Source organism: Mytilus galloprovincialis, chromosome 7, assembly GCF_965363235.1.
Source record: "Mytilus galloprovincialis chromosome 7, xbMytGall1.hap1.1, whole genome shotgun sequence".
Taxonomy (NCBI): Eukaryota; Metazoa; Mollusca; class Bivalvia; order Mytilida; family Mytilidae; genus Mytilus; species Mytilus galloprovincialis.
Window position 1 is genome coordinate 5489669 of NC_134844.1, and position 26986 is coordinate 5516654.

The following is a 26986-nucleotide window of genomic DNA, read 5'->3' on the forward strand; positions in this document are numbered from 1 at the left end:
CATTGATTTCTAAATTAGATTAAACATAAATGGGATAAAAATGTGGCTGCAAGATATAGTTGATTAATGTATATACCACCTGCTAAAAAATATCTAGTGGTGTTCCTTGCAAAAAACGTTCTGTTTATGTCTGTCACAGGTCTGAGCCTTTAGTTCAGTGGTTGCTTGTTGCTGTATCATATATTTTTTAATTGTTTTGTTCATAAATAAAGTTGTTAGTTATATGTTTGAAATGTTCTATTTTTGTCATATGAGGGTCTTTTATATAGCTTGTTATATTAATTGTGGTATGAGTTTTGCTCATTTTTGAAGGCCATACAATTACCTATCTTTTATATGTCATTTCTTCCAAGGCGAATCTAGGGGGGCCTGGGGGGGGGGGGCTCGTGCCCCCCCCCCTTTTGTGGAAAAAATTTGTTAGATTATATAGGGAATCACTGAAGTATGACTGGAGCGGCCCCCCCTTAGGTCAGTCAGCGGACCCGCCCTTATGAAAAGTTCTGAAAAAGATCCGCCACTGCATTTGGTCTCTGGTGGAGAATTGGCTAATTTGGTAATCATACCACATCTTTTTATTTTTGAAAAGCATAAACCAGTTGTTTTATTGGTTTAACAGCTACAAAAAGCCTAGGTAAACACAGAAGGTAACAGCTTATAGGTAGGAAATATTAGAGGCACTGGAAACATCTTCTTCCTTTGCTGTAAAAAGGTCATTTGATTTACAAAAAAAGCATCTAATCAATACAAATTACATGACTTGCTGCAAAAATAGTACTGTTACAATGTATGTATTGCCGACACCATGGCATGGTTCCAATCACATTTCTGGTAGTTATAACATTTACTTTCTATGGACAAAATGGCTCACTATTTTAATTGACTGTGTATTTAAAATATAAAACAATATTTATTAGAAACATCAAAATATATTGTGGCCAGATATCGAGTATGCTTTCTTGTAAGAATAGTTAACCTTTTTCAGTAAGTCTGGAAATTGTCACGTACACCAGACTTGTGTAAAGTTTCAGTATTATTTTATATAAATTTCAACATGTCCAATAAAGGTATTGTCATTGAAAATAAATGTATGTCAATACTAGCCATGGCTATTTAAATCACATTTGCTACATAATGTATACCTGTTTGAAGATTAATTAATAGGAATATCAGACCTTCTGTAAAGATCAGGTGATTTCCCTGACAGGGGGCCATAATTTTAAATGGATTGTTGGGTCATTTTGGTCATGTTTATCATTGAGATTAAGGACATTAAAAAGGGCAGGGTATCCGTGTTGCTGATGTAATATACACTTAAATGTTACCATTGACCTTTTGACTTTACTGTGTAATTTAAAAACATAATTTAATCAGCAATTGTACTTTGATTTAATATATAGTCCAACATTTATCAAGATACTTCTAACTTCAAACTCAGCAACTTTAATTTGCATTTATAGACAAAGGACACAATCTAGAATTATAGCACATTTGTTGGCTTGTGTACTTTATGTAGACACCTATCAGTCAACAGTGGCGGATCAAGAAATTTTCATAAGTGGGGGTCCACTGACTGCCTAAGAGGGAGCCCGCTCCAGTCACTCTTCAGTGATACCCTATATAAGCAACCAAATTTTTTCCCAAAAAGAGGGGGCCCCTAAATAGATCTATTTTCGATTTCTTACTGACCCACTTACTAAAGATTGTTGGTTTACTATAAGGGCACATGATGAGTAGAAAGTGATGTCTTTCCCAATAAAACAAACAAACATACTCCTTATATATGTCTTTTGTAGATTTAAGATATTTATTTTATATTGAGTTATCAGTAGTTTTTATATCTTTAGAAGTTTGCACTGAATGTTATGTCTATCACTATAATTAGATATAGGAAGATGTGGTATGAGTGCCAATGAGACAACTCTCCTTCCAAGTCACAATTTGTAAAAGTAAACCATTATAGGTCAAGGTACAACCTTCAACACAGAGCCTTGGCACACACCAACCAGCAAGATATAAAGGGCCCCAAAAATTACTAGTGTAAAATTAAAGCATTCAAATGTAATTGGTTTATTACATGATATAACAGTCTAATTTTTAACATAGTTTGATTTTGTTCTTTCAGAAAGAATTTATACAAAGTCTGTTAAACAAGAGTGAATTCAAGATGGATTATATAACTCATGGAGAAAATTAAACAAGAATGCCTGAATTACCAGACAATGAGCAACGACCAAAAAGCCGTAACGGATCTGCTAGTAAACGTACTGAACTTAATAATTCACTAAATAATCAACTTAATACCACAAGGAAAAGAATAGGATCGGCTACATACTATGACATAGCATCTACGTTACTAGGTCAAGGTCGTACAGCTGACCTTGAGGAAATTTTCTTGTCTGCTGCTAGAGTAAGTTCAACATGTTTACATAAAAATGAATGAAGATGACTCATATGAGAGAGGTAGGAGGGTGTCTCATCCTCAATTCCATTGAAAATAAATGTCAATTTTCAAATTCCCATGAAAATAATGTAGGCATTTCTGCATCACAATATTATTTAATCCTGATCAGGAAATCTCAAAATTTTGACAAAATAACTAGCTATTCCTGAATTTCAGAAAATCATATGGCTCAATCTTGAATTCCTGAAAAAGGTCTTCTGAACCTATAATGAGAGATACAACAGTGGCAGAGGACATATGGTTGGAAACACAACCCCTCTTTTTATCCTGGGTTGAACCTCTACCTTTATCTTGGGTAAAATGGAACCCCGTTTAAAAAAATGACTGGGTCGATCCATCCCTAAACAAAATGTATTCATTGCTGTTCCTTATCTTCAAAGATGTTAATGTTGTCTTGAAAATCATAAACACGAATAAGAAGTCATGCATTTCAAGTTTCAGTATAAGTTGCTGATAAGTACTAAGAAAAGAATCTAAACCGTTAGTAGTTGGAAATTTATTGATGTTAGAGTTTATTAAAATAAAACAAATAACAGGAAATGAGAATTGATTGAACAGTTATCTTTCATTTTTTACAGGATGGTGATTATGAGAAAATCGAAAATTTCTTACAACGACGTAGTGATTGTTTAGTTAGTGTTGATGTTAAAGATAAAAGGACTGGAAATACTCCCTTAATATGGGCTTCAAAAAGGGGCCACACAAAGGTACATATACTTGAATTCTTAGAACTTTCTCTAAGGCTGTAATGTTGTTTAAGTCCTGTAACAGTGAGTTAAAACGCATGTGATGAGAATCTTAAAGTTTGTCATTTGATTAAGCCGGCTTGTACCAGAATGCATTTTGTTTTTGAGTCCATTTCAAGGCTTTAAGAGTTTGAACATATCTGAGACCTAAATTCAGTAAAATTGTATGAATTGTATATTTCTGCAAGCTCATTTAAAAAACTAGTCCATTTAAAAAAAACAATTGTCCTAGATGACAAATTGCCATTGATTCTGATTGGTAGTTAGACATATCAATACATTACATTGGTCTCTATAAGAATAAAACTTATGACCAGAAAACCGCAAAAAATAAAACTTCTGAATGAACCCATTGTCCTATATACCAATGTATAGATATTAAGGTAGTACAGATAATTGATTTAATTACACATAATTATAAAGCATATAGTAAGACTACCAAGGTTATTGTTAATATTCATAGATCAGATACAGTACTATATTGTCATCAGATCTTTTAGTCTTTTAAATTAGTAATAGAATGACTCAGATAGTTATTGTTTTTGAAAAAGTTTTTCAACTTAGTTGTATTTACTAGCAATAGGTTATACATACTTCAAAGAGACAAGGGATGAAAAGTTTAGGTCATGGGGAAAAAACAAATGACAACAAAAAAATGCACAAGGTCACATTTTGTATAACATAGAAAACTTAAGATAGAGTATAACAAACCCCACCAACAACTGCATGTGCTGATCACAGGTGCTCTAGAGGGTCTGAAAATCCTGCTCCACTATTGATATCTGTTATGTTGCTCATGCTTAGTTCACAGGTGATCTAGAGGGTCTGAAAATCCTGCTCCACTATTGATATCTGTTATGTTGCTCATGCTTAGTTTGCAGGTGCTCTAGAGGGTCTGAAAATCCTGCTCCACTAGGTATATCTGTTATGTTGCTCATGCTTAGTTCCCAGGTGCTCCAGTGGGTCTGCAAATCCTGCTCCACTAGGGATATCTGTTATGTTGCTCATGCTTAGTTTGCAGGTGCTCTAGAGGGTCTGAAAATCCTGCTCCACTAGGTATATCAGTTATGTTGCTCATGCTTAGTTCCCAGGTGCTCCAGTGGGTCTGCAAATCCTGCTCCACTAGGGATATCTGTTATGTTGCTCATGCTTAGTTTGCAGGTGCTCTAGAGGGTCTGAAAATCCTGCTCCACTAGGTATATCTGTTATGTTGCTCATGCTTAGTTCCCAGGTGCTCCAGTGGGTCTGCAAATCCTGCTCCACTAGGGATATCTGTTATGTTGCTCATGCTTAGTTTGCAGGTGCTCTAGAGGGTCTGAAAATCCTGCTCCACTAGGTATTTCTGTTATGTTGCTCATGCTTAGTTCCCAGGTGTTCACGTGGGTCTGAAAATCCTGCTCCACAAGGGATATCTGTTATGTTACTAATGCTTAGTTTGGTGACAAAATCTCATTTGGTGTTGACACAATTAAGGAAAGGAGAATGGGATTGTGGTTTCATCAAAAAGTTGTTTGATTGTAGGGATGAAAGGTGCTTTACGTTTTGGAAAGTAAATATGTACAATTGAAAACAATGGAATAAATTTTTAAATGTTTTTGATAAATGTTTTGTAGTGATTTTAGTTATTGAAGACTTTAGAAAAATCTCTGGTTTATACTGTTCTTTAACAAAAGCCTTAAAACTATACCAGTGTTGGATTATGCATAAATCCATGGTCTATATATTCTGTACAAAAAATCAATTATAAATTCTTTTATTCTGTATCTTTATCATTTAAATTAAAATATTGAAAAATTGTACTTTGGCTTTTTTAATGAATAAATTGTTAAAAAGATCTTATTGACCTTTTCAAACTTTAATACTGAATTTTGTTTTTGTGAGTGACATTTGAGTGAAATAATTAGGTTTTGCTTTGAATAAAAACTGAATTAAATCAAAATCTGGTTTGAAAGACTTGCGGTAATTTCAAATCTCATCAAATGTGCCTTCCAATTGTTAACCAATACCTATATAGTGACTGGATTGAAATTAACAACAATTAAAACGCAAAGCATTACAAACCAAAGTTTTAAATATCAAATCATTTATAGATTGATTTAAAAATGGGTTAAATGTGATTGACCTGACAATGATAAATTCATAAAATATAAACAAATTAATTGAGTATATTGATAAGTAATATGATGGCTGGTCAGTGCCCCTTTGTATGTGTGTGACATTTGGATATAAATTATAGGACATTGACAGAAAAGTCAATTTTTGTTTAAATATCAAAGGATTTATATAGTTTAAAATTGACACATAAAAGTAATTTATATCAATCTACTAGTGAAGATATACAGATAGTCATTGTTGTTTTAAAATCAAAGGTTTTCCAGGACATAAAATTTTAACAAAGTCACATAAAAAGGAAAGTAGGTTGCCAGACATGCATAGCGGTCTTTTACATTGGACGAAATCATCTAGATTTATCAATGAGAATTTTGGCCTAATCTAAAGTATAATGGTTTACTTTTACAAAAATTGAAGCTAGCTTCCGTGTTCCTCCACCAATAATAATCTAACGTAACAATGTTGCTGACATCAGCAAACTGTGGGAGTAACTTAAATATAAGACATAATGTTTTACTAGTCAATTGTTGCTCAAACTATAAAATTGCAGTTTAGCATGAATATTAGCTAATGTCAGCAGTTTTCAGATCTGTTACTGGCAGCAATCATTGTATGATCTTAATGTTATATGTTATGACTATGTATAGTTAATAATATTTGGTTAGGTCAGGGTTAATCTTAATCTTGGTTTATAACTTCACACTGTGCCAAATTGCAGTCTACCTTTTATAAATTCATTTGAATCTGTATTCCATGTCTTGCATGTAAAAGAACAGTGCTATATGTATATATCTAACTGTACTATTTTAACTAATTCAAACTAGTCGTCAGCTTCTTTAAACAAAAGTCTCTAAATCCATCAAAAAATGTCTTTTCATTCAAATTTTACAGAACAAATTATATAAGTATTGTAATTCATTATGTCATGGGTACTAATAATTTGTTTGGTGAATATGTAAATGTAAATATCAAACAGACAAATTCTGCATACTAGCTTAGAGAAATTTATATTTAATGCAAAATGAATCCATTTTATTTGAGATTGACTTAATTTTTTTACATTTATTCATTCAATTAACCTCATCATATGTGATTATTTTAGATTGTACAACTGTTGTTAAAACATGGTGCTGACGTAACTCTACGTAACTATGAGAACCAGACAGCCGTAGATGTCGCCTCCTCCGCTATAAAGTTGGTGCTGCTGGATTCTGTGGAAAGAACTACTGAATCATGGCATCATTTACTTCTGCAGGCTGCATGGCAGGGAAATGTCAAAGTTGTCAGGAAATTACTTGTAAGTACAGTATTCCAGTGAGGGTAGTATTAGATAAAAAAAAAAAAGACGAGTGAAGACCCAAAATTCTTAAATGGTTTGCCAAAAATAGCTAGGGTAATCTATTCATGTAAAAAGTCCTAGTATTTCAAAAATTTAAAGTTTTGTAAGTTTAGTCATTGCTTAGTATTAGGAGAATCATAGATAAGTACTATTCCACTTATCGGTATATGAAGCATTCTGGGTAATACTTCCAAAAGTGTACACCAAACATTTTGATTGATTATACTAGTAGACCAAAATATTGTAAAACTAAAAGTTCAAACAGCAACATGGCATTATTTCCATTTGAAAAATTAACAATGAAAATCCTGTGATTTTGAAAAGGTGAATTCTTCACAAACTTGTTGAGAAATTGGTTAAATGTATTTGGAAGTCTTCAAAACTTCAAGAGTATATTACTTATAATAAAATCGATTACAAAAAAGTAAAATCACAAAAATACTGAACTCCAAGGAAAATTCAAAAAGGAAAGTCCCCAATCAAATGGCAAAATCAAAAGTTCAAAAACATCAAACGAATGGATAAGAAATAAAGTTAAATGGAGAACAATTGTAAGAAAATAAACGTGGCATTATTAAAGCCAATTAAAAGGCTGTAATGATTAAGGACAAAGTTGTTACAACACAAAACAGGAGATGACTTGCATTATAACACATCAGCATTGATTTCTATGATAGAAAATCAATCGAAATGTCGTCTGTTTCCAAGATATCAGTCAATATACCACAGGTGATTCTAACACTTTAATCACATAATAGGAGGTTTTTGCACATTTACTCTGCAGCTTTCTGTTTATCTTTTATACTTTTTTTTTTAAAGAGACATCAATAATACTGATTAATTCTTTGGAGGTGTTTTTTTTATACAATGTATACAATGTAATGCTATTTATTGGAACATCAGTAATTGTTCTATTTTCTAACCAAAATCTTCATAATGGTGTAAACTTTTCAACTTTTAAAAGGACAAAAGGGTTTGAAAGAAGAATGATTGTCATAGATTGTAAACTTTTGTGTTCAACATAACTTTCTATGTTCATTTTCATCCATACATTTCGAAGTTTGGTCATTGTGTGATCATTCTAAAATCTTTGTAAGCTAAATTTTCAATGATATCAAATCAAAATTTATATAGTTTACCATATTATATGTTTGAATGTCAATTATAAAATTCTTGTTTTAAAAATTCCAATAGGGAACATACTTTAAATTATTGTAGTATTAAACCAATTTTCAAGACTTTTCTGCCATTGGCCTTCTTCAGTTGCTTCTCAACTACATGGCAAAGTGGAAAGGGATTAATATAAGTTGCAAAAACTTGTTTCCCAATCCACTATAAATAAATATGTTTAAACTAAACTAACTACATGGCATTTTTAATGTAAAAATGTCAGCCATGTTGTTTAGATGGAAAATAAAGAAACTGAAGAAGGCCAATGGCCAAAGCGTCTTGAAAATTGGTTTAATACTACAATGATTAAGGATCTATTGGCGTCATTAAAGTGGACAAATTTTAAAAGGTGTAATATAAAACATTAATATTACTAGAATTTTATTCTGATGTGTTGTTGTGTTTGTAGAGACCCCATTCTAGTAAGGGACATAACTCTTACTCAGGAGGAGACAATAAAGAGGTTGATAAGTTTTGTTTTATATGCTGTTGAATAGTATGGCTTGATTCTGCTAAAAGTTTGTAGTACCTGTGTAGGCTTATAATACAAATGATCCAGGTTATGATATTAGGAGAAATGAAAATATAACTAAGTTTTTTATACTACATGTTTGAAAAAGTATATAAATGAAATTGTGGGTTGGGGTGGGGGATATCAAAGTTGATGCCCAGTATTAGGAAGTATGATATGGCATGCTTACTTGTTTTTATTTGCATGATTAAACAGCTTTTTAGAAATAGCTAGTTAAGTCATTTTTTTTAGTTTTTAGCCAAACAATTTTAAGAGTTTTCTTTTATAGTTATAGAAACTATGCATAAAAAGTAAGAAAATCTCTAAAAAAAGACAGCAAAATATAATAAAATTTGAAGAAATAAATAAATGAAATACAATAACAAAATTGCCAACTTTAAATGTTCTGCTGAACAAAAGGATACCTTAAATAAAACTGCAAGGATATGCTAATTATAATGCAATAATTATTGTTGCAGAATGAAAACAAAGTACGTGACATAAATTGCTGTAATTCTGAAGGTCTGACACCTTTACTATTGGCAACGAGGGACATGGTGATGTTAGAAAAGTTTTGTACACAGTTAAACAAACCCTACCATCCAGCAGAAGTGGTTGCAGAACTCCTCAGATATCGATGGTAAGTTACTATGGTAATATGTCAGAAAATTCAGAAATAGCATAAATGTTAAATCTCAAATATCAGGGATTAGATACCATGGTAAGTACTAGGTGGAAAAAGGCTGAAAATTCCAATAAAACTTATTCACATGTATAGCAAAGTTGTCACATTTTTCATATATCTTTGGTAAGTAACCATGACAATTAGAGGTTTGTAGATGTTAGAAAAAACAGATCTACCACAAACTATTTCAATCTGGAATAAATCTGCTTTAAAAAAACATCTTTAAATGTTAATTCTAATGCAATTATTTTGTATCAATGGTTCTGATTGGATGACAGTTAGCATAACATTCTCTATCTCCTTGTCTGTAACTAAGGAAGCAGACATTTTGAATTGCTGAATTTATTGACATGTAATTTCTACAATACTAAGCCAAAAAAATCACATGTTGCATCTAAAAGTCTTCTTTTATCAAATTTTATTACATTCTGAAGCGGCACAGAAGCCAGAAAACGCCCGGTGTTTATGTTTGACCCAGGAAGCATACCTATGAAGTCACCTAGTGTAGGGACCAAAGAAGATAACATCTTTTCACGGAATTTTCTTTAATGAAGATTTTACACTGAAATAAAGATTGAAATTTAATTATGAACTTGTTTTGCATTAAAATAGAGATAACTGTATTGTATTTGAAGCTTTGCGGACGTCAGATAAACTAAATTTGCGACGGTAAAGCTACCGATGGACGTCCTTAAAGAGTCAAGTACAATACAGTTATCTCTTAAATATAATTCATTTAACTAAAAAGATGTAAATAGAATTGAAAATGGAAATAGGGAATGTGTCAGAGAGACTACAACCTGACCAAAGAGCAGACAACAGCCCAAGGTCACCAAGGGTCTTCAATGCAATGAGAAACTCCCACACCCAGAGGCGTGCTTCAGCTGGCCCCTAAACAAAAATGTAAACAGGTTAAGTGATAATGGACTTCATACTGAACTCCGAAATATACACAAGAAACTAAAATTGATAATCACACAAGACTAACAAAGGCCAGAGGCCCCTGACTTGGGACAGGCGCAAAAATGTGGCAGGGTTAACATGTTTTTTGAGATCTCAACCCTCCCCCTTTACCTCTAGCCAATGTAGAAAAAACAAACAACAATATGCACAGTAAAAGTCTGTTCAAAAAAAGTCTGAGTCCGATGTCAAAATTAGTTAACAAAAGAAACTAAACAAAATGACAATGATACATAAATAATCAAAAGACTACTAGCAGTTACTGACATGCCAGCTCCAGACCTCAAATAAACTGATTGAAAGATTATGTCGTCATCATATGAATATCAAGTACAAGGTCAAGAACAAGAAGTATTTCTTGTACAAATAGTTGATGAAAATGACCACTACATTAAGAAATCTTTTGGTAGTAAGAATTTTTAAATAAGGATGTTAATATCATGTTTATTATGAAATTTTATGTTAGTGTTTTGTTGTGATCTATAAGGTAAATCAGTGTTATGAACCTGTTTTATGAAAATCTCCATTTATTACAGTGATATCCATGCTATAGATGGAGATGGGAAAACTTGTTTACATTACGCATCTCAATCTAAAGCTATCATTTCACCTATGGTGGTGCAAACAATAATAACAGCAGGACCAGATATAGGTAGGTTTTCAACACTGTTATTAGATTTGAATTACTAACCAGCATACAGTCAAGGTGACTCCATCTTGATTTGGAAGTAGCAGATAACAGTTGGTTGATGTAGATAATGAAATGTGCAAATTAAAGAGTAGTATGTAATTCATGTGTATGACTTTTCATGTTAATATAGGAAATTTTGTGTTGTATTATATTTAAACCTGTTTTTCTATAAAAAAAACTATTTCTTTTTTGATTCATTGATTTTCAATTTGAGGAGATAACTCAGTAGGGGAGATAACTCAGATAGTAGGGGAGATAACTCAGATAACTTTTATAATAGAAAGTGTTGGGAATTTACCTATTTTGATATGTAGCAACAAAACATGTCAAGTGACCCCATTTTTTTCTTATCAGAAAGCATGTTATAAGAGCTATCTTCTCATATTTTATCTTAAAATTCTATGGAGCAGTTTTCGTTTTATCACAAAAAATTGGACTTTCAATGCTTAATTTATACAAAATCAGAAAGTTTTGCACAACCTGCAGCATAAAAAATGTCTGGTTACCCTAGCTTTTTATTATATTTGGATAAAAGCATGTTTAAACTATATGTTGACAAATTATTAAATGATTCCATTGATTTGAATTCAGATTTTGGGATCTTGATTGGAAGATTGGTTTATTAAAGAAGTTCAACGATCACTACCCTATAACTCTTTTTAAATGAGTTCAAATCCCATTTGTGGCAATGTGTTCCACTCTGATCTTTAATAGTTTTCCTACCAAAGGTCATTGCTCATCTCTATTCTGCTGCCATTAGTTTTTATCCCTCTGTTTCAAGGAGAAAAAACAACTGGCTGCCATGATAAAGTTGATGTCCGTTTAAACACCAACAAACAGTTTTCTTTACAGCATTGCTGTATACATGATACCTCACAATGATACTGTTTTATATTTCAGAATTGCAAGATAAAAGATTGTTTGCTCCTATACACTGTGCCTCCCAAACGGGCAATGTCGATACAATAGAGACATTACTACAAGGTGGATCTAGTGTCAACAGTCGGGGGTTTGCTGGTACCACCCCTCTACATATAACAGTAAGTTTTTACTCTTATAATGTGACGCTGCATTGTGTAAATAACCTTATAATGTTGAGTTGTTATATAAAAAAGAAGATGTGGTATGATTGCCAATAAAAACAATTCGCCACAAGAGACTAAATGACACAGAAATTATAGGTCAATATTCCACCTTCAACAATGAGCAAAGCACATACTGTATAGTCAACTATCAAAGGCCCCTAAAATCACAAATGTAAAACGAATTAATGTACAAAAAAATGAATGAAAAACAAATTTGTAACACAGCAACAAACAACAACCAAGTAAGGAATTATGTAATATTGTGCTGTACCATGAAAAGAATTTTCAGATATAAAAAGATTCTGATACTTTGAAATTTAATATGTCCATTAAGGATAGAAATTTAAAATGTCTGATAAAAATTGGGGTCCTTGCATGACATCATCTCAAAATACAAGTGGAAACCCTACAGACATTAAGTTACAAAATTTATAACTGATTGTACCATTAATATATTTAAATTCTCAGGCTTACAATGATCATGAGAAAGCAGCTTCCTGTCTACTAAGTCATGGTGCTCAGGTAATGTTGACTGATGATCGGGGTCTGACATCATTAGATCTGGCCAGAGGGAAGAAAATGAAAGCTACACTGAAGGAGGCATGGATTGAGGCTACTAGGGGAAAACCTGTTGTAGATCTTGCCCCCATTAGAGCCCCAAGCAGAGAAGAGGTCAGAGCATCTGTAGAAAAGTTTGATTCCAAGAGAAAAGGAGAAGTTATTTTTGATGTAAGATAATGTTAATAATTTAATCCTTATCAAAGATAAATACTGGCTTATAAAAACTCATCAATATTAGCATTGCTCTATTTATCATGTAGTACACAAAGGAAGTTATTGGAAAATTCAGTCACATTTATTCTGAACAGATTATAGGAAAGTTTGAAACTTTTGATAACAATTCAGTATGAATTTAAACCTATATAGAAATAAGAAGATGTGGTATGAATGCCAACATTGAAGACCAGAGGATAAAGTTTTGAACAAGTACAGCCTTCAAAAAATCCATAAGTTAAAGTAAATTATAAAAAAGAAAAATGGCCCTGAGATGACAATATGTGCAACAATTCAAAAGAGAAAATCAGTGGACTAATTTATACTAAAACAATAAATTATTATTGACAGAAACAAAGGACATCCACCATTTTATTTTATAATTATTATATTGTTAATTACTTTGTATATTACTTGTAAGCTGCAGATTATTGAAACATTTTCTTACGCATATTTTTATGCAGTTAAGCTGCATTATGCGAGCACTTTAGATTTGTGTTCTACCCAATAAATCCTGAAATACTTGCCATTGTTATTATCTAGCTTGTTACTATGTTATATATAACTAATTGAACACTTTTTTAATACTTTTTATTCTGGATTACAAAAAAAAATGACCAGAAAAACCTTAAATGATCGTCGATTTATCCAAAAGTTTTAAAGTTACACATAGAAAGTAGTGCTTATTAAAAATCCTTGTGTAGTTCATTATGACTTGTGCTTTTAGCTAAGATGTCAAAGAACAATTGTATGAAATATTTAATCGCCGAAAATCTCTGAAGACAAGCAGTTTAGATTTCCCAAATGACAAAAGTCGTAGGAATATTGTTTGTCATCAATACGTAGTACAACTACGTCAGTAGTCTTATATAATTCAACTGTTCATGCTGTTGGCGGCAATTTCAAATTAGAAAAAGAAATTTTCGTAGCTTTTCAATTTGGAGGCAGGTGTACAAATTAGCGGTGGTCCGAGACCTTCCACTTTTGCAAGCGGAATTTCATTTGAAAGAAAATAAGAAATTACTTTGCAAACCTTTTCACCATGTTCACCAAAGTCTCCAATTAAACGAGCTAAAAACTTATTTTTATCATTATTATTCATGACGGCGATGTTCATTTTGTTCAACCGCTAGCTTTACACAGAAAATCGCCGACAAATATTGTATAAATTCGAGTAAAATCGTATCTGATTGACAAAAACAACATTGTAAACACATAACAATGGCGGCCGTGAAGACAAAATTTTACTAAATCGGATCCGATTCCGGAAGCGGATAAGGGTAATTCCGGGTTTGACGATCATTTACAAAATAAATCCAAGCAGGTGAAAAAATACATCTATGCATGGTAAATGAATATAAACACTAGTATTGTAAACCAAAAGATATATATAAAAGAAAGAAAAAGCAGAAAAAATATTTTATTCAGAAACTAAAAATTACTTTTTGATAAATTTTAATTTAAAAATCCAATACAACGTGACAGCTGGGAACAGTATATCTAACAATATACATGTTCATGGTCACAGTCTAAATTTTCTTTATAAATGATAAATGGTGATAATGCATGTGAGATGCTTTTAAAGTGTAAACATATTACTGCAATTTCGAGGGGTTATTTGTTTTTTCTCAATTTTGAAGGGTCAATTTAAGTAGCTGAAAATTTCATTCTTTATTTTCACAAATAATGCAACTATATTATATATACCTTAATGTAAGTAAATCATATGATATATAGGTGGCATTCTTTGGGCCACTCTACCCCCTCCTGTTTGATAACTTGGAAACGGTCGAGCTCCCCACCCCTAAACCATATGAGGGGCATATCCAGGATTTTAGGTTAGGAGGGGCGCAAACTTAAATTTTCGCCGAGCAGAGCGAGGCTAAAAAAAAATTGAGGTAAAATTATGGGAATTTTCTTTATTAAGCTGAGAACAACCCATGCTTTGCAAATTTAAGGGGGTGCAATCCCGCAACCCTCCCCCGTCTGAATCCGCCCCTGCATATATTCAAGTATAGGACAATATAATAAATAAAAAATGAAATATAGGGGAGTCCCTGGAGTTACCCCACCCCTTCCTGTTTGAGAACTTGGAAACGGTCGAGATCCACACCCCTTAACCATATATATTCATGTTTGTGACAATATGAAAAATCAAATGAAATATAGGAAGAGTCGCTAGGGGTCACCCCACCCCTCCTGTTTTTGAATTTAAAAATGGTTGAGATCCCCATCCCTAAACCATATATATTCATGTATGGGACAATATAACAAATCAGATGAAAGATAGGGGAGTCCCTGAGGTCACTGTTCACCCTCCTGTTTGAGAACTTGGAAATGGTCAAGATCCTTACCCCTAAACCATATATACTCGTGTATGGGACAATATAACAAATCAAATGAAATATAAGGGAAGTCCCTGTGGTCATCCCAACCCTCCTGTTTGAGAACTTGGAAACGGTCGAGATCCCCACACCAAAACAATATATATTCATGTATGGATCAATATAACTAATTAAATGAAATATAGGGGGAGTTCCTTGGGTCACCCTACCCTTCCTGTTTGAGAACTTGGAAACCAATGAGATCCCCTACCCTAAACCATATATATTCATGTATGGGACAATATAACAAATAAAATGAAATGTAGGGGAAGTCCCTAGGGTCACCTTACCCCCAGTGGCGGATCCAGAAATTTTCATAAGTGGGGCCCACTGACTGACCTTAGAGGGGCCCGCTCCAGTGATTCCCTATATAAGCAACCAAATTTTTTCTCAAAAGGGGGGGGGCGGACCCCCTGCCCCCTAAATCCTCTGCCTACCCCCACCTGTTTGAGAACTTGAAAACCGTTGAGATCCCCACCCCTAAATTATATATATTCATATGTATGGGACAAAATAACAAATCATTTACATTTACTATGGGCAAGTCAGTCAGACCTCATCTTTGATCCCTGTTGTAGTGAACATTTGTCTGATTCGTGTCTCATAACTTTTGTACTATAGAACACAAACTCAGTTTTCTTTCCAGGGAAACCAGTCCATTCATACTATAACATATTCATACTACGTCAAATTGAACTTCTAGCAGTCAAATAAAACCAAGGTTAACTACCAAGTAGAACAACTGCAATCATTGGGAACTTGTACCACTGCAGACTCACCATAAAAAATATACATTGATATATGCATTGCTTTTGAAACCTTGATAACATATAAATTATTTGCCTTAATAAATAAATCATTAGATAAACATGAATGTACTATATATGAATGTTTAATGTTGAGGCAACATTGCCACAGTTTTCATAATTACGGTTGCCTTGGTTTTTGGTTAACTGCCTTCAACGCTTACAGCGCTTTGATTATGTTTATTTTACTAAGTTTTATGATTTCTTTCCGTTACAGGGTTATCCCTCCAATCCATTTGCAAACATGCAGAGCACACCTCATCGTGAGTATTATTATGCTATTATGCTTCATGCAAATCATTTCGTTTTAAAATTATTAATATAAAAATAAAAAGATTATGGCAAATGAGACAACTATCCGCCACAGACCAAACGAAGTGGATATAAACAACAAGAGGCCAAACTTCAACAATGAACAATCTCCTCTCAGTCTGTCATAGTGATTAAACAGAACAATAGAAGAGGCTATGAATATTGAGTGAATTCATTTCTAGAGTAAGGGTTCACTCAACTTTAAAAAAAACAACTCACCCTGGATTTGCATGTTCTCTGAATGATGGCCACTCAGGACAACCTTCCTATGTGTCTTAATAAAATGATTAAGTGTTCTTACATTATCAGTGGTTAATTGCCTCATAATTTTGCATACCTCACATGTCTTTTATTCATATTGTTGTGAAATCTTTTTTTTTAATAAGGATTTCTTTATACTTTCAGGTGGTCAACCTGTATCAAGACATTTAAGTTTGAAGGAGAAAGCCAGTCGAGCCGAGGCTTTGATGAATAAAGATATAGAATCTGGACGATTCAGTCCATCCCCATATGCCAAGTAAGTGTGTGAAATACTGTAATTATTTAATTTTTTATTAATTTCATGAGCCATCAGTGGTAGATTATTTAATCCAAAAACAATCACACCACCCAGACACCCACTTTAACTTTCTCAAATCTGATTTAACAAACATACTAAAGTGTTTCTTCTAATTTTTAACTATTTTTTTTAAAAGTTATCATTTTCTTTGGCAGATTTCATTGTGAATAATAAAATCTATCAAAATTTTTTTTTTTAAATGGATTGAAACCATTATTGCAAAACAAAATTTAGTAAAATTAGTAAAGATTTAGAACACAAGTTATGGTTTAATTGACAATTTCTATAATTTTATAGAGAAGGACCACGTCGTCTTGGTGTTGTCAGAGGACGTAAACCATCACCTTTACCTCGAGTTAACAGCAAAGAGCGACACCCATCAGTTAGTCCCGACAGGCTCAGCAATGGTGGGAGAGAGTCACCAGCATTTAACAGAAATGGCCGATTTAGAAAATCATTTGATGAGGGCAGACTCAGTCGAAACAGAAATAATAGTAATAAATTATGTAAGTTTGCAATACATATCTAGAATAAGAATACTGCGAATTTATTATTATCCGTTGTATACCAATTTTCATGGGTTTTGTGGCCATAGGTGAACCACGAAATCAAATGTTCAACAATTACAAATTTTCTATATTATTTGTATGCAGAGATTGACAAATCCACCAAAATCAAATATCCAAGAATATGCAATTTTTGGTCAATCCCTGAAAACTAATACACCATGAAAATAAATAAGTCCACAGTATAAACAAATATATTGAACAGTACAATTGACAACACTAAACCATTAACAACCAACTCTTTACAAACAATCACCATTGTATTTTTCAATACTTATAAAAAAAGTTACTTAAAAAAAAAAGTTATTTTTGAAGGAGTTCATTGATGAGTTAATTCAGCTCACTAACTAACAAACTGATTTCAGACTTCAGAAATTTTACTTATTCAACAGAAATAGCACTAACAGCAACCCATAAATATTTTATTAAAGTCACTAAATTACACACAAAATAAAAAAGTAAAATGTTGTTAAATTAAAAAATTAGCTAAAGTATGTTTTGTTGATTCTCTTTTCTTTAGTAACCCACCCATCACCTGGTTCCCGGTTCAACAAAGACAGTGGTGTAAATACTCCAACAGAAGACTTGGATAACTGTCTACAGAATTCTAGGTATGTCATATGGGATGGTTGTACATATATAGGTAAACAAAAACATAAATTGTTAATTTGGAAGTTTACAGTTTGGAATCAAGTCATTTGTTTTAGGTTTTTAACAGTTGGCTGTTTTCACAAATGAAATTGATACCAAAACAAGAAAATTAAACAAAACAAAAAACAAATGACAACATTTTTTGAATGAGAGAACGATATTCACATATGGTATAGTAAATAAACTCATCATAGATACCAGGACTAAATTTTATATATACGCCAGATGCGCGTTTCGTCTAAAAAAGAATAGGGATAGGTCTCACCATGATTAAAAGGGAAACAACTTGAATAAAAAAACCAAAGGCACACACACTGAACTGTTTGTTATATTTGTATTGTTTGGAATCATATTTATTCCACAGATTAACCCCTGTATCACCATCTCCAAGTTTGTCAAAGAAAAAACACAAAAGATCCGGATCAGACACTGCAACCTCTATGAAGGTCGGCCATGTAGCTGCATCATGTGATCCTATCATGGCTCAGAAAGGTAAAGTGTTCATCTCCTGTACTTAGAAGTGTCAACTTTATGTTTACTAATGGTAGCAGAATTTTTAATCAGTAAAATTGCTGTTTAAGTTATAATATAATACAGTTTTGTTTGTAAGGTCAATTCTGATTGGGTGACATCAAAATTTTTAAAAAGGGAAAACCTATGGTATATTGTTTGATCAAAGAAAAAGGATATAGAATGAGCTGCAGAAAACATTTCACAGTTATTCAGAGATAGAAAATAAGAATAGATAATTCCTGGCTTTATACTAGTAGCTTTTGAGATGACATATTGTATTTGAGAACTTTTGGATTTGATTTAAAAGCCTTACTATCTCATTTATTGAATGCTGGAAAAAGTCAATTTTGACTAGAAAAATCCTTATGACTTCTCAAATACAATGCAAGAATCTCTTATTATCATACATAGATTACTTAATTTTCATATTTATTTTTAAACACAAAGCTGAATTATCTACAAATTAATCCTTAGTAATTTTATTTAGTAATAGATAATTATTTGTATTATTATCATACCAATATATCTGATATTATCATGCTAGATTACTCATTCATATTATTATAGTATATCTTATCTCTCGTATGCAAACATTATGTCTACTTAATTTGGAATGATTAGAAACCATTTAATAACACTTTTATGGGATTTTATAAACTTGAAAATATGCATCTTTAGGAATGATGAAAGACAGCATCAAAAGCAATGTTTTGATTTTTAATCCTGTACTTATTTGATAAATTGACATTTTTTTTGCCACCAACAATTAAAATCAGTCTTGGGTAAAGTTTTTCCTTTTAAAAATAAAAATAGAAAATTAAACAGAAACTTGCCCAAAATAATACTTTTGTCTGACTTTTTTTCCACATTTTTACTGATAAAATGGACTTAGTTTTTAATCAGTCACTACTTCCCCATCACAAAGACATAAGAAGTCACAGTGGAAACACTTGGTAGAACCCTTTATGTATTGAAGTTATTTGCTAAAATGAGAACAACATTTTTCAGCCATGAAAGTTATTGCCCTTTAAATCAATCTAAAAATTGAAACATTTCTGTTCCAATAAAAAATGTTCCAAACTGTAAAATGTAATGTTTGATATTAAATTGTTCTTTTGAATAAAAAAAATGTTCTTTTTTTGGGGGGGTAAAGCAATTTTCCATACAAGTGAAGAAAGTATTATGAGTTGAATAGGAAATTGATATATCGATTTAATAAGCTCATACTATAGATATACCAATCATATTTTTATTGCTTGTGTAGTTGGTTTTATATGTGTCAGTATTAATATAACTAACATATTTGTCATTATGTTTTTTAATCATAATTTGATCACATCATTGTCCTTATTAGTAACCTCATTTTGTTTGTAGGACGTGTGTCACATCCATTGAGTCGTAGTGATGACTTCACATCATCTCCGTATTTAATACGAGTAAAACCTGCACAAACAAGAGAAGATAACAAACATAAATCTAACACACACGCTGTTGTTCTGGATTTGGGTAAATGTTTCATCTAACATTAACACACGAGTTGAAGTAATCATAACAAATACAAGTTTCAATAAAAATTGTATGCATTAATTAATTTAAGAATGCATTTAAAAAATAAAATATGAACAATTCCTGTCTTTCTCTTCCTTTGGAATTGGAGATTCCTTTGCTTCTCATTTTACAAAGTGTAGATTAACTAAGTTTTTTTCATTAATGTTGTTTTTAATCATTTTATATTTTTAATTCTAATTTTAAAATTTTCCACTGGTAGTTAAGTAAGCAAGTCAATACATCAATCAAAATAAATGAATATGGGAGATAACTCAAAATTTAAATATATATTTTTTTTAATAGTTAATCCAGCGATGTAGATGTAGTTTTTAAAAACAAAAAAAATATATGTTGACTTGAATACTTTGAAAACTTTCAAATAAGATAGAAATAGAAAACAATTAATGGTTATTATGATTGTATAGGATATATCTGCTAGATTAGTATGAAAACTACACAGAACTGCTGGTTGACTTTCACAAAAAATGATGTTTTCAAAACATTCTGTTATTTGATTTTTTTGTTATATCTATGATAATTCAATGTGTCTTCATATTTATTGTTATTAAAAAAACAAAATTTGCTGTAAGACAGAAAGGCTTTCATAATTCATATTTATTCATAATGTAGCATTAATTGAAACAACTGTAAAAGAAAAACCCCCAGTTTTTGACAGATAAAGAGTTATATGTGATTTATGTATGTAAAACTGTTTTATCTGTTATTGTCAGCTTTTAAAAGAATATTACATCCATACAAGGAATAAATCTTTGTTTCCAGAGAGAATGGGTTTAGTAAACAAATGCCAAACACCAGTCCAGGGAGCACCAGTGTGTCCTACATCGTCTAAAGTGCTGCCCCCTACACCTACATGTACAAATGAGAACAGTTGTCTAGAGTCTAAGACTATCAACAGAGATGATACTGATTCATCAAAGGTAATTTATTTAACTGACAATAATTTAATTTTGGATGTAACACGTCTTCTGATTTTTTTTTTTTTTTAACTACATAATAATTTTATTCATCAAATATTGCTTGTTACATAAACCATCAAGATTCCAAGCTTCTCTTGACGTACCCTGTTACAATCCACTGACTACCCAGGGAATAATCAGCTGATTAAATTAATTGACATACATTTTGTTTACAAAACTCTATATTAACAATATAAAAATTATTCATTGATTATGTTTCTTTTAATTGAAAGCAACATTGGACTTATTGTCTTATGTCCATTAATATTGGTATCTACTCTCTTGGTGTATTCATTAATAAAAATTCTGAATACGTCTATGTTTTTTGTTTTCTGCTCAGATACATAGTACGACTTATATATTGAAAAACTAATACACGTCTTCTGATTGGCTGACGTTATTTTGTTATGAGCCCATAGACATAATTTAGTCATGTGACCGTGACGTCATCAAAGTTTTTTCATAGTTTTCTACGGTTTAAAATGGAATTTAGAATTAAAGTATAAGAAATGACTGTAATATTTTTTCTGTCTATTCGAAATAACATAAAAAATGTGGTCCACACTGTTAAATAACCCGCTACGCGCGTTATTCAGTTAGACAGAAAATATATTACAGTCATTCCTTAAATAAAACAAGGTTTACACTAACATTTGGAATGGAAAATGGCAGTACAAAGTCAATAAATAATATGGCAGTTTTTTGGTTGAAATAAAGTCTCCTTATGTCAGTAATTATTTACTATCGTCTTTTTGAATTTACCTAGAGAGTTAAGTATTATTGTTATACCTTTTGGCAATGGACTTGATCCTAGGTGAGAAGTCAAGGTATCATGGTTGTTTTCATTGAATATCAGTATGAGTTTTGGTCTTGCTGAGGAAAGGATTACACACGTTATAATCAAAACCCTATAGTCACTGTCTTGATATATGTATTTAACCAAATGTTAGGCCTCGTTTATGCCTTAATGACTTCACACAGCATAGTGGATTGTGGTAAACATTTTTATATCATGTCCATGTCCATATTAAGCAGTTAATTACAAAATGATGAGTAAAACAGAACTTCTCAAGAAAACCAAGAAAATAAGTTTCAGAAAGTATTGCAATTGAATACTGTAAATTCAGAAATTATTACTTGCATTTATTATTGAGATTTTGTCATTTTAGACTTAAATGCGATTTTAATTTTTACACATTTTGAGAAAAATCCTGTTTACTTCATATAAAATATTTCAAAATGCGAGTTTTAATTATTGCGTTTACAACTCTGTTGCATTTTTCACAATGATAAAAACCTTGCAATAATTTCTGAATTTACAGTATATCTGTTCTACCTAGAATTATGGACAAATAAAGACAACTTTAATCTGAAATAATGATTAAGGAATGGCATTGCTTTGTTTATTTATACAGTACAGTGTTTAATCTTAAGTTACTGCTCAAAAGTCACTAAGCCATGACATGAGAACTATGGAGCAAATACGCTTGGCGAAATAGGCATCAGCTTAGTATTATTTGTCAATTAGAATTTTTGTGATTTATATAGAACTTTTGTAAAATGTAATTTATTATAACACTTTCTTCTTTAAGGAAACTTCTCCTCGTTCTGATGAAGACCACCCTAATTTAGGAGGAGAAATTAAACAAGCATTTAGTAGTACCCTTACTTTACTGAGGGCTAAAACAAAGTACAAGGAAGACTTTGTTTTGGAAGATAGTCGACCCAAAGATCTAAAAGAACTGTTGATCTTGCAGTCCTCTGGAAGTGAGGAATCTAACTATGGATCCATTTCTAGTCGCAGTAGTGACTCTTCAAAAGAGAATAATGGACAACCATATAAAAAAGTCAATAATTTAAAACCTGTTCCTCAAAAACAGCAAGATTTAAAGAAAAATATAAGAAGTTTTCCGAAAGACGGTAAAAAGTTTCAACTTCGACCCAATAATAACAGAGTAACGGAAAGTACATCAAAGAAGAATTTAGATGTTTTAAAGACAAGATATGATACGCCACCTGTTGGACAAGCTGTAAATAGTGATAAAGTAATAGTACATTCAAACAATTTGTTAAACAGTGAAATAAATTCAGCAAGGAAAGAAACTACGGGAAATAGTAATTCACAAAATCAGGAGAAATCTCAGGGTCAGAGTTCAGCAAGTGTTTCAAAAGAAAGTAAAACTAGTGTTAAACAATCAAGTCAGTCTAAAAGTGCACAAGGTCATGTAGACTTTCAAGGTCAGAGACAAAGAACTGTGCAAAGTTTGAGAACATCTAATTCTGGTAGATTAGAAAATGATGAAGATAAATCTGCCATCAAAAGTAATACTATATCTACAACAGTTTCTTCAAACGCCATTGTTAAACTTGGTTCAAAGCCAGGTAGCTCCAAACCAATGCAAGTGGTTTCTAATAAACTTATATCTAATGTTCGTGATGAAGTTAAGAGACAAAAATCTGCTGGGCAAAATGAACAGGATCCTGGTGCTGAAAGAAAGAACTCTGCCAAAAATTCATCTTTAACAAATAGTATAAAACAAATGATAAATGTTGCTAAAAGTGTTGTTGTGCCAAATTCTGGAAAATCTAAACAGAAAAACTCATCAGTGAGTAAATCCGTTGATTCAGGTCCATTAGTGACAACAGAGAATAAGCAAACGCCTGCGATCCCGTCAGAGTTTTTACGTACAGGGTCAGGGTCGGCAAAGATTGTGTACACAGATATTACCAATAATTCTGTTTCTATGACTACGGATGAAGGTAGTAAAAACAACTCAAATACTAAAAATAGTGTTAAAGACAAAGTTACTCAAAATACATCAAACACATCAACTCTGTCTGGAAATAAAGTAACAAATACTAAACCAGAAAATAACCCGCCAAAACGTCCTCCCCCTCCGGCTGTTGGAAAGATAAATGGTGCTAACTCATCCAAGAATATATCTCATTCTAATACTGCTGTCTCCAAATCTGTCACAAAAGTGTCTTCACCAGCCACAAGCAGAAAGAACTCGCCATCACAACAAAACAATTTATCTGCCAAAATCTCATCTTCACCTCTGATCATTAAATCAGCATCAATGTCTACCATTCAGGAATCACACAATGACAAATTGGGAAATCTCAAATCTCAATCAAATTCTAATGTTACGAAATCAGGAAGTGACTCAAATATAAAAGCTAAAATTGAAGAGGAAGAACCTGCTAATTTAAAATATAAACCTGCTAGTGCTGGCAAACCACCATTAGTAGAAATATTACCGTCTGATACTCCAAGGTCAAAAAGGACTCAAGGTGTTTTCATAAATCCATTAGAGCCCGTAGCTACACCTATTATTGTTAATCCTTTTGAACAGTTTGATAAGCCGACAGCTGTTTCTGCCACAGAGTATGGATTTGTTGTACAAAAGCCAGGTATAGAGAGATCTAAAACACAGACTTCAATTAGAAGTAGAGGGAAGAGTGCAAGGAAGGCAGGGAAAGATGGAAAACCTGGCTCAGCTACATCCAGTCGAACTGGAGGCAAACGAAAAGTTTTGAAAAATAAAGAAGGTAAAAATTCTGATGATGGAAATAATCGACCAAAAAGTGGAAAAACAAAAAGAAGAATTAAATCTGGAAAAAGGAGGAAAAAATCTGCAACTGATACTGTACTTACAAAACAGTCGGAACAATCTGATATTGCTTTGATTTCTGGGATAGGTTGGCATGTAGCCACTTCCTGTTATGATAAATCTGATGTTGCTGCTGTACAAAGAATTGGGTCAGATTCATCAGAGTCATCAGACAGCGATGACCTTGACATGCCAACACCACGACATTATCGTCCATTACATATCGAAACTTCAAACCTTGCTGAATTGTCTGCACATTCTCCTAGGTTCCTTGAAGTTAAACAACGACAGCAACAGAGAAACGAAAATATTCCAGTATTAGATAATGACGGCTACCCACCAATGAACCTGGATGTAACACAGAATTCATTGCCATCAGCATTTGATATAGAAAATTTCTTGAAAAACTTGAATCAAGAAGCTGGCTCAGAAATGAATTTTGATCAAGCAATTAAAAGTTTGGCAGTTATACCTCAGGATGTAAATTATGATCTAGATTACGCCAATTCGCCTGAAGTTGACGAGCAGACAGCTGCATTGCATAGACAAATCTTACTGGGAAAATTAACTCCTATTCCAGAATCTCCGTCGATAAAATCCACTCATGTTCTTAAAACTGCAGAGGCTATAAAAAATTTTGATCATAAAGTGAAAGAAGAAGCACTTAATCAGTTACTAGGACTTAATTCAGACAGAAATAACAATAAGAGTTTAGAGAATGGGGTAAATAATGTTTGCAATGTGAGAAATAGTGCAGAGAATATGGTAAGAAACAGTGCAACTGATATTGCATTAGGGAATACCCTAAATTCAAGTCCTAAACAAACAAATTCTCACCCTCCTTCTGGTAAAAATAGTGGGAGTAGACGCATTGAAAGAACTCCATCATCTGAGAAAAGGGGACACAATCCTGCAAGTCGGAGTTCTAGTAATACTTCAGTGAAAGACAAAAATAATAGTGCGTTAAGGTTAAATTCTAGAAATGAGTCTGGAAACTCGAAAGGTAGACTGTCACGTCAAAGTTCTAGTGACCTTAGAAGGTCAAGTGAAGCCATCAATGAATCTGAGAAAAGAAAATCAAGGGAGGCAATCAATGATGTAGGGAAAAGTAGTGAAGTCAAAATAATGAATGAAGAATTTATTAATGAGAGAGAGTCATCTGAAGAATGTCTGCTAGATGCAAAGGGAAACATTAGTTCTAGGAGAGAAAGAAAGTTTTCTGAAAGTAAAAGTGACCAACCTGAAGATGAAAATAATATTGACACAGTTATTGAAGAAATTTTGAATAACAATACCTACAGGTCAACATCGTCTATCAGATCTACTGGATCATTTAGAATGTCTAATCGTACGGACACAATTACTCCAGCTGATCGTCAGTTGTTATTGAGAATGACAGCTGAGGCAGATAACTCACCATTTCATGCAGGTAGACTTGCTGAGTCTTTTACGCCTAGAGGAAATCGAATGTTTGACCAAGATGAGAAAAATAGACTTGCCGAGTCATTTACCCCTAGAGCAAATAAAGGTGAAAATAATCTTAGGAAACCCATGTTATCTGGTAGTAGTAGTCAACCTCATCTAAATCAGAGTGTTGATTTAGAAACTAAAGAAACAATGAAAAAAATTCTTAATAGTTTTAAAAAGATGGAAATGTATGTTGGTGATAACAAACGAGAGACCAGGAAAGATGTGAAAAAACCTGAGATTAGTGCATCTGTACCCACATCTGCTGTTAGGGTATCAGTTCGACCAGGAACCCCATCTAAAGTGAAATCAGCTGGTAAATTCACTGAGATTAAGAAGGAAAAGATGACCCCACGAGCTGAGGAAGGGAGAGTTGCTAAGAGCTCGACAAGATTGGAGGATAGCAGGGTTGTAAAGAGTAGTTCTCATAATCTAAAGAGTGGTTCACATAAGGTAATTTGATGTATTTCTTTCACTATAAATCTAAGTGCAATGTTTAATTAGCATTTTCCATGTACATTATTAATTTCTATAACTGAATTTGGCATAGATTACTGATCTGCAAGTTGTTAACACTTATATGCATTCGTAATTTTATTTTGTATTTGACCTCAGCTATTGACATTGTAAAACCAAGGTTTATAGGTTTAGCTTTATAAAACCCATTATATGAATACAATCCTTTCATAATAGTTATACTGGAGGTACATAACTATTTCAGAGTACTTATATAATAACTTTTATCAATAAGGGTAGTGAACATTTTTAGCTTTCAAAAGAGGTAATTATTCTATTGAGGATCTATTTTTTAGTCAATCAGAAGAATCCAATATACAGGTACACTAATATGTCTCGCTCTGAACTTGCATGAAACATTTGCCACTGGACATTAATCAAGCAAAAATCAATCAATCATGCCTGTTTCTATTTTACATTTACAGCAGAAATCTTTCATCCGGCAGTCAGTAGAACCTAGTATACAGGTAGAATTACCTGTGATACCTATTGCTGGAGGGGACTTTGAAGAGGAAGACCTACTGATACCTGATAATGAG

The 26986-nt window shown here is 32.5% G+C and overlaps 1 protein-coding gene across 2 annotated transcripts in view; it reads left to right on the plus strand.

The window, feature by feature from the left end:
• Positions 1–2120: 2120 nt before the first annotated feature.
• LOC143082178 (uncharacterized) overlaps positions 2121–26986 on the plus strand; it is a 33629-nt gene continuing 8763 nt past the window's right edge. The window contains exons 1-16 of one of the 2 annotated variants that reach the window (XM_076257747.1): positions 2121–2407; positions 3040–3168; positions 6422–6616; positions 8819–8979; positions 10521–10636; positions 11576–11715; positions 12229–12489; positions 15942–15987; positions 16442–16553; positions 16893–17101; positions 17682–17772; positions 18177–18304; positions 19700–19831; positions 20654–20811; positions 22443–26384; positions 26873–26986. In XM_076257747.1, coding sequence (XP_076113862.1) covers positions 2201–2407; positions 3040–3168; positions 6422–6616; positions 8819–8979; positions 10521–10636; positions 11576–11715; positions 12229–12489; positions 15942–15987; positions 16442–16553; positions 16893–17101; positions 17682–17772; positions 18177–18304; positions 19700–19831; positions 20654–20811; positions 22443–26384; positions 26873–26986 — 6141 coding nt within the window. In that variant the 5' untranslated portion in view covers positions 2121–2200. The remainder of the gene's footprint in view (positions 2408–3039; positions 3169–6421; positions 6617–8818; positions 8980–10520; positions 10637–11575; positions 11716–12228; positions 12490–15941; positions 15988–16441; positions 16554–16892; positions 17102–17681; positions 17773–18176; positions 18305–19699; positions 19832–20653; positions 20812–22442; positions 26385–26872) is intronic. The other variant, XM_076257748.1, reaches the window with a different exon arrangement.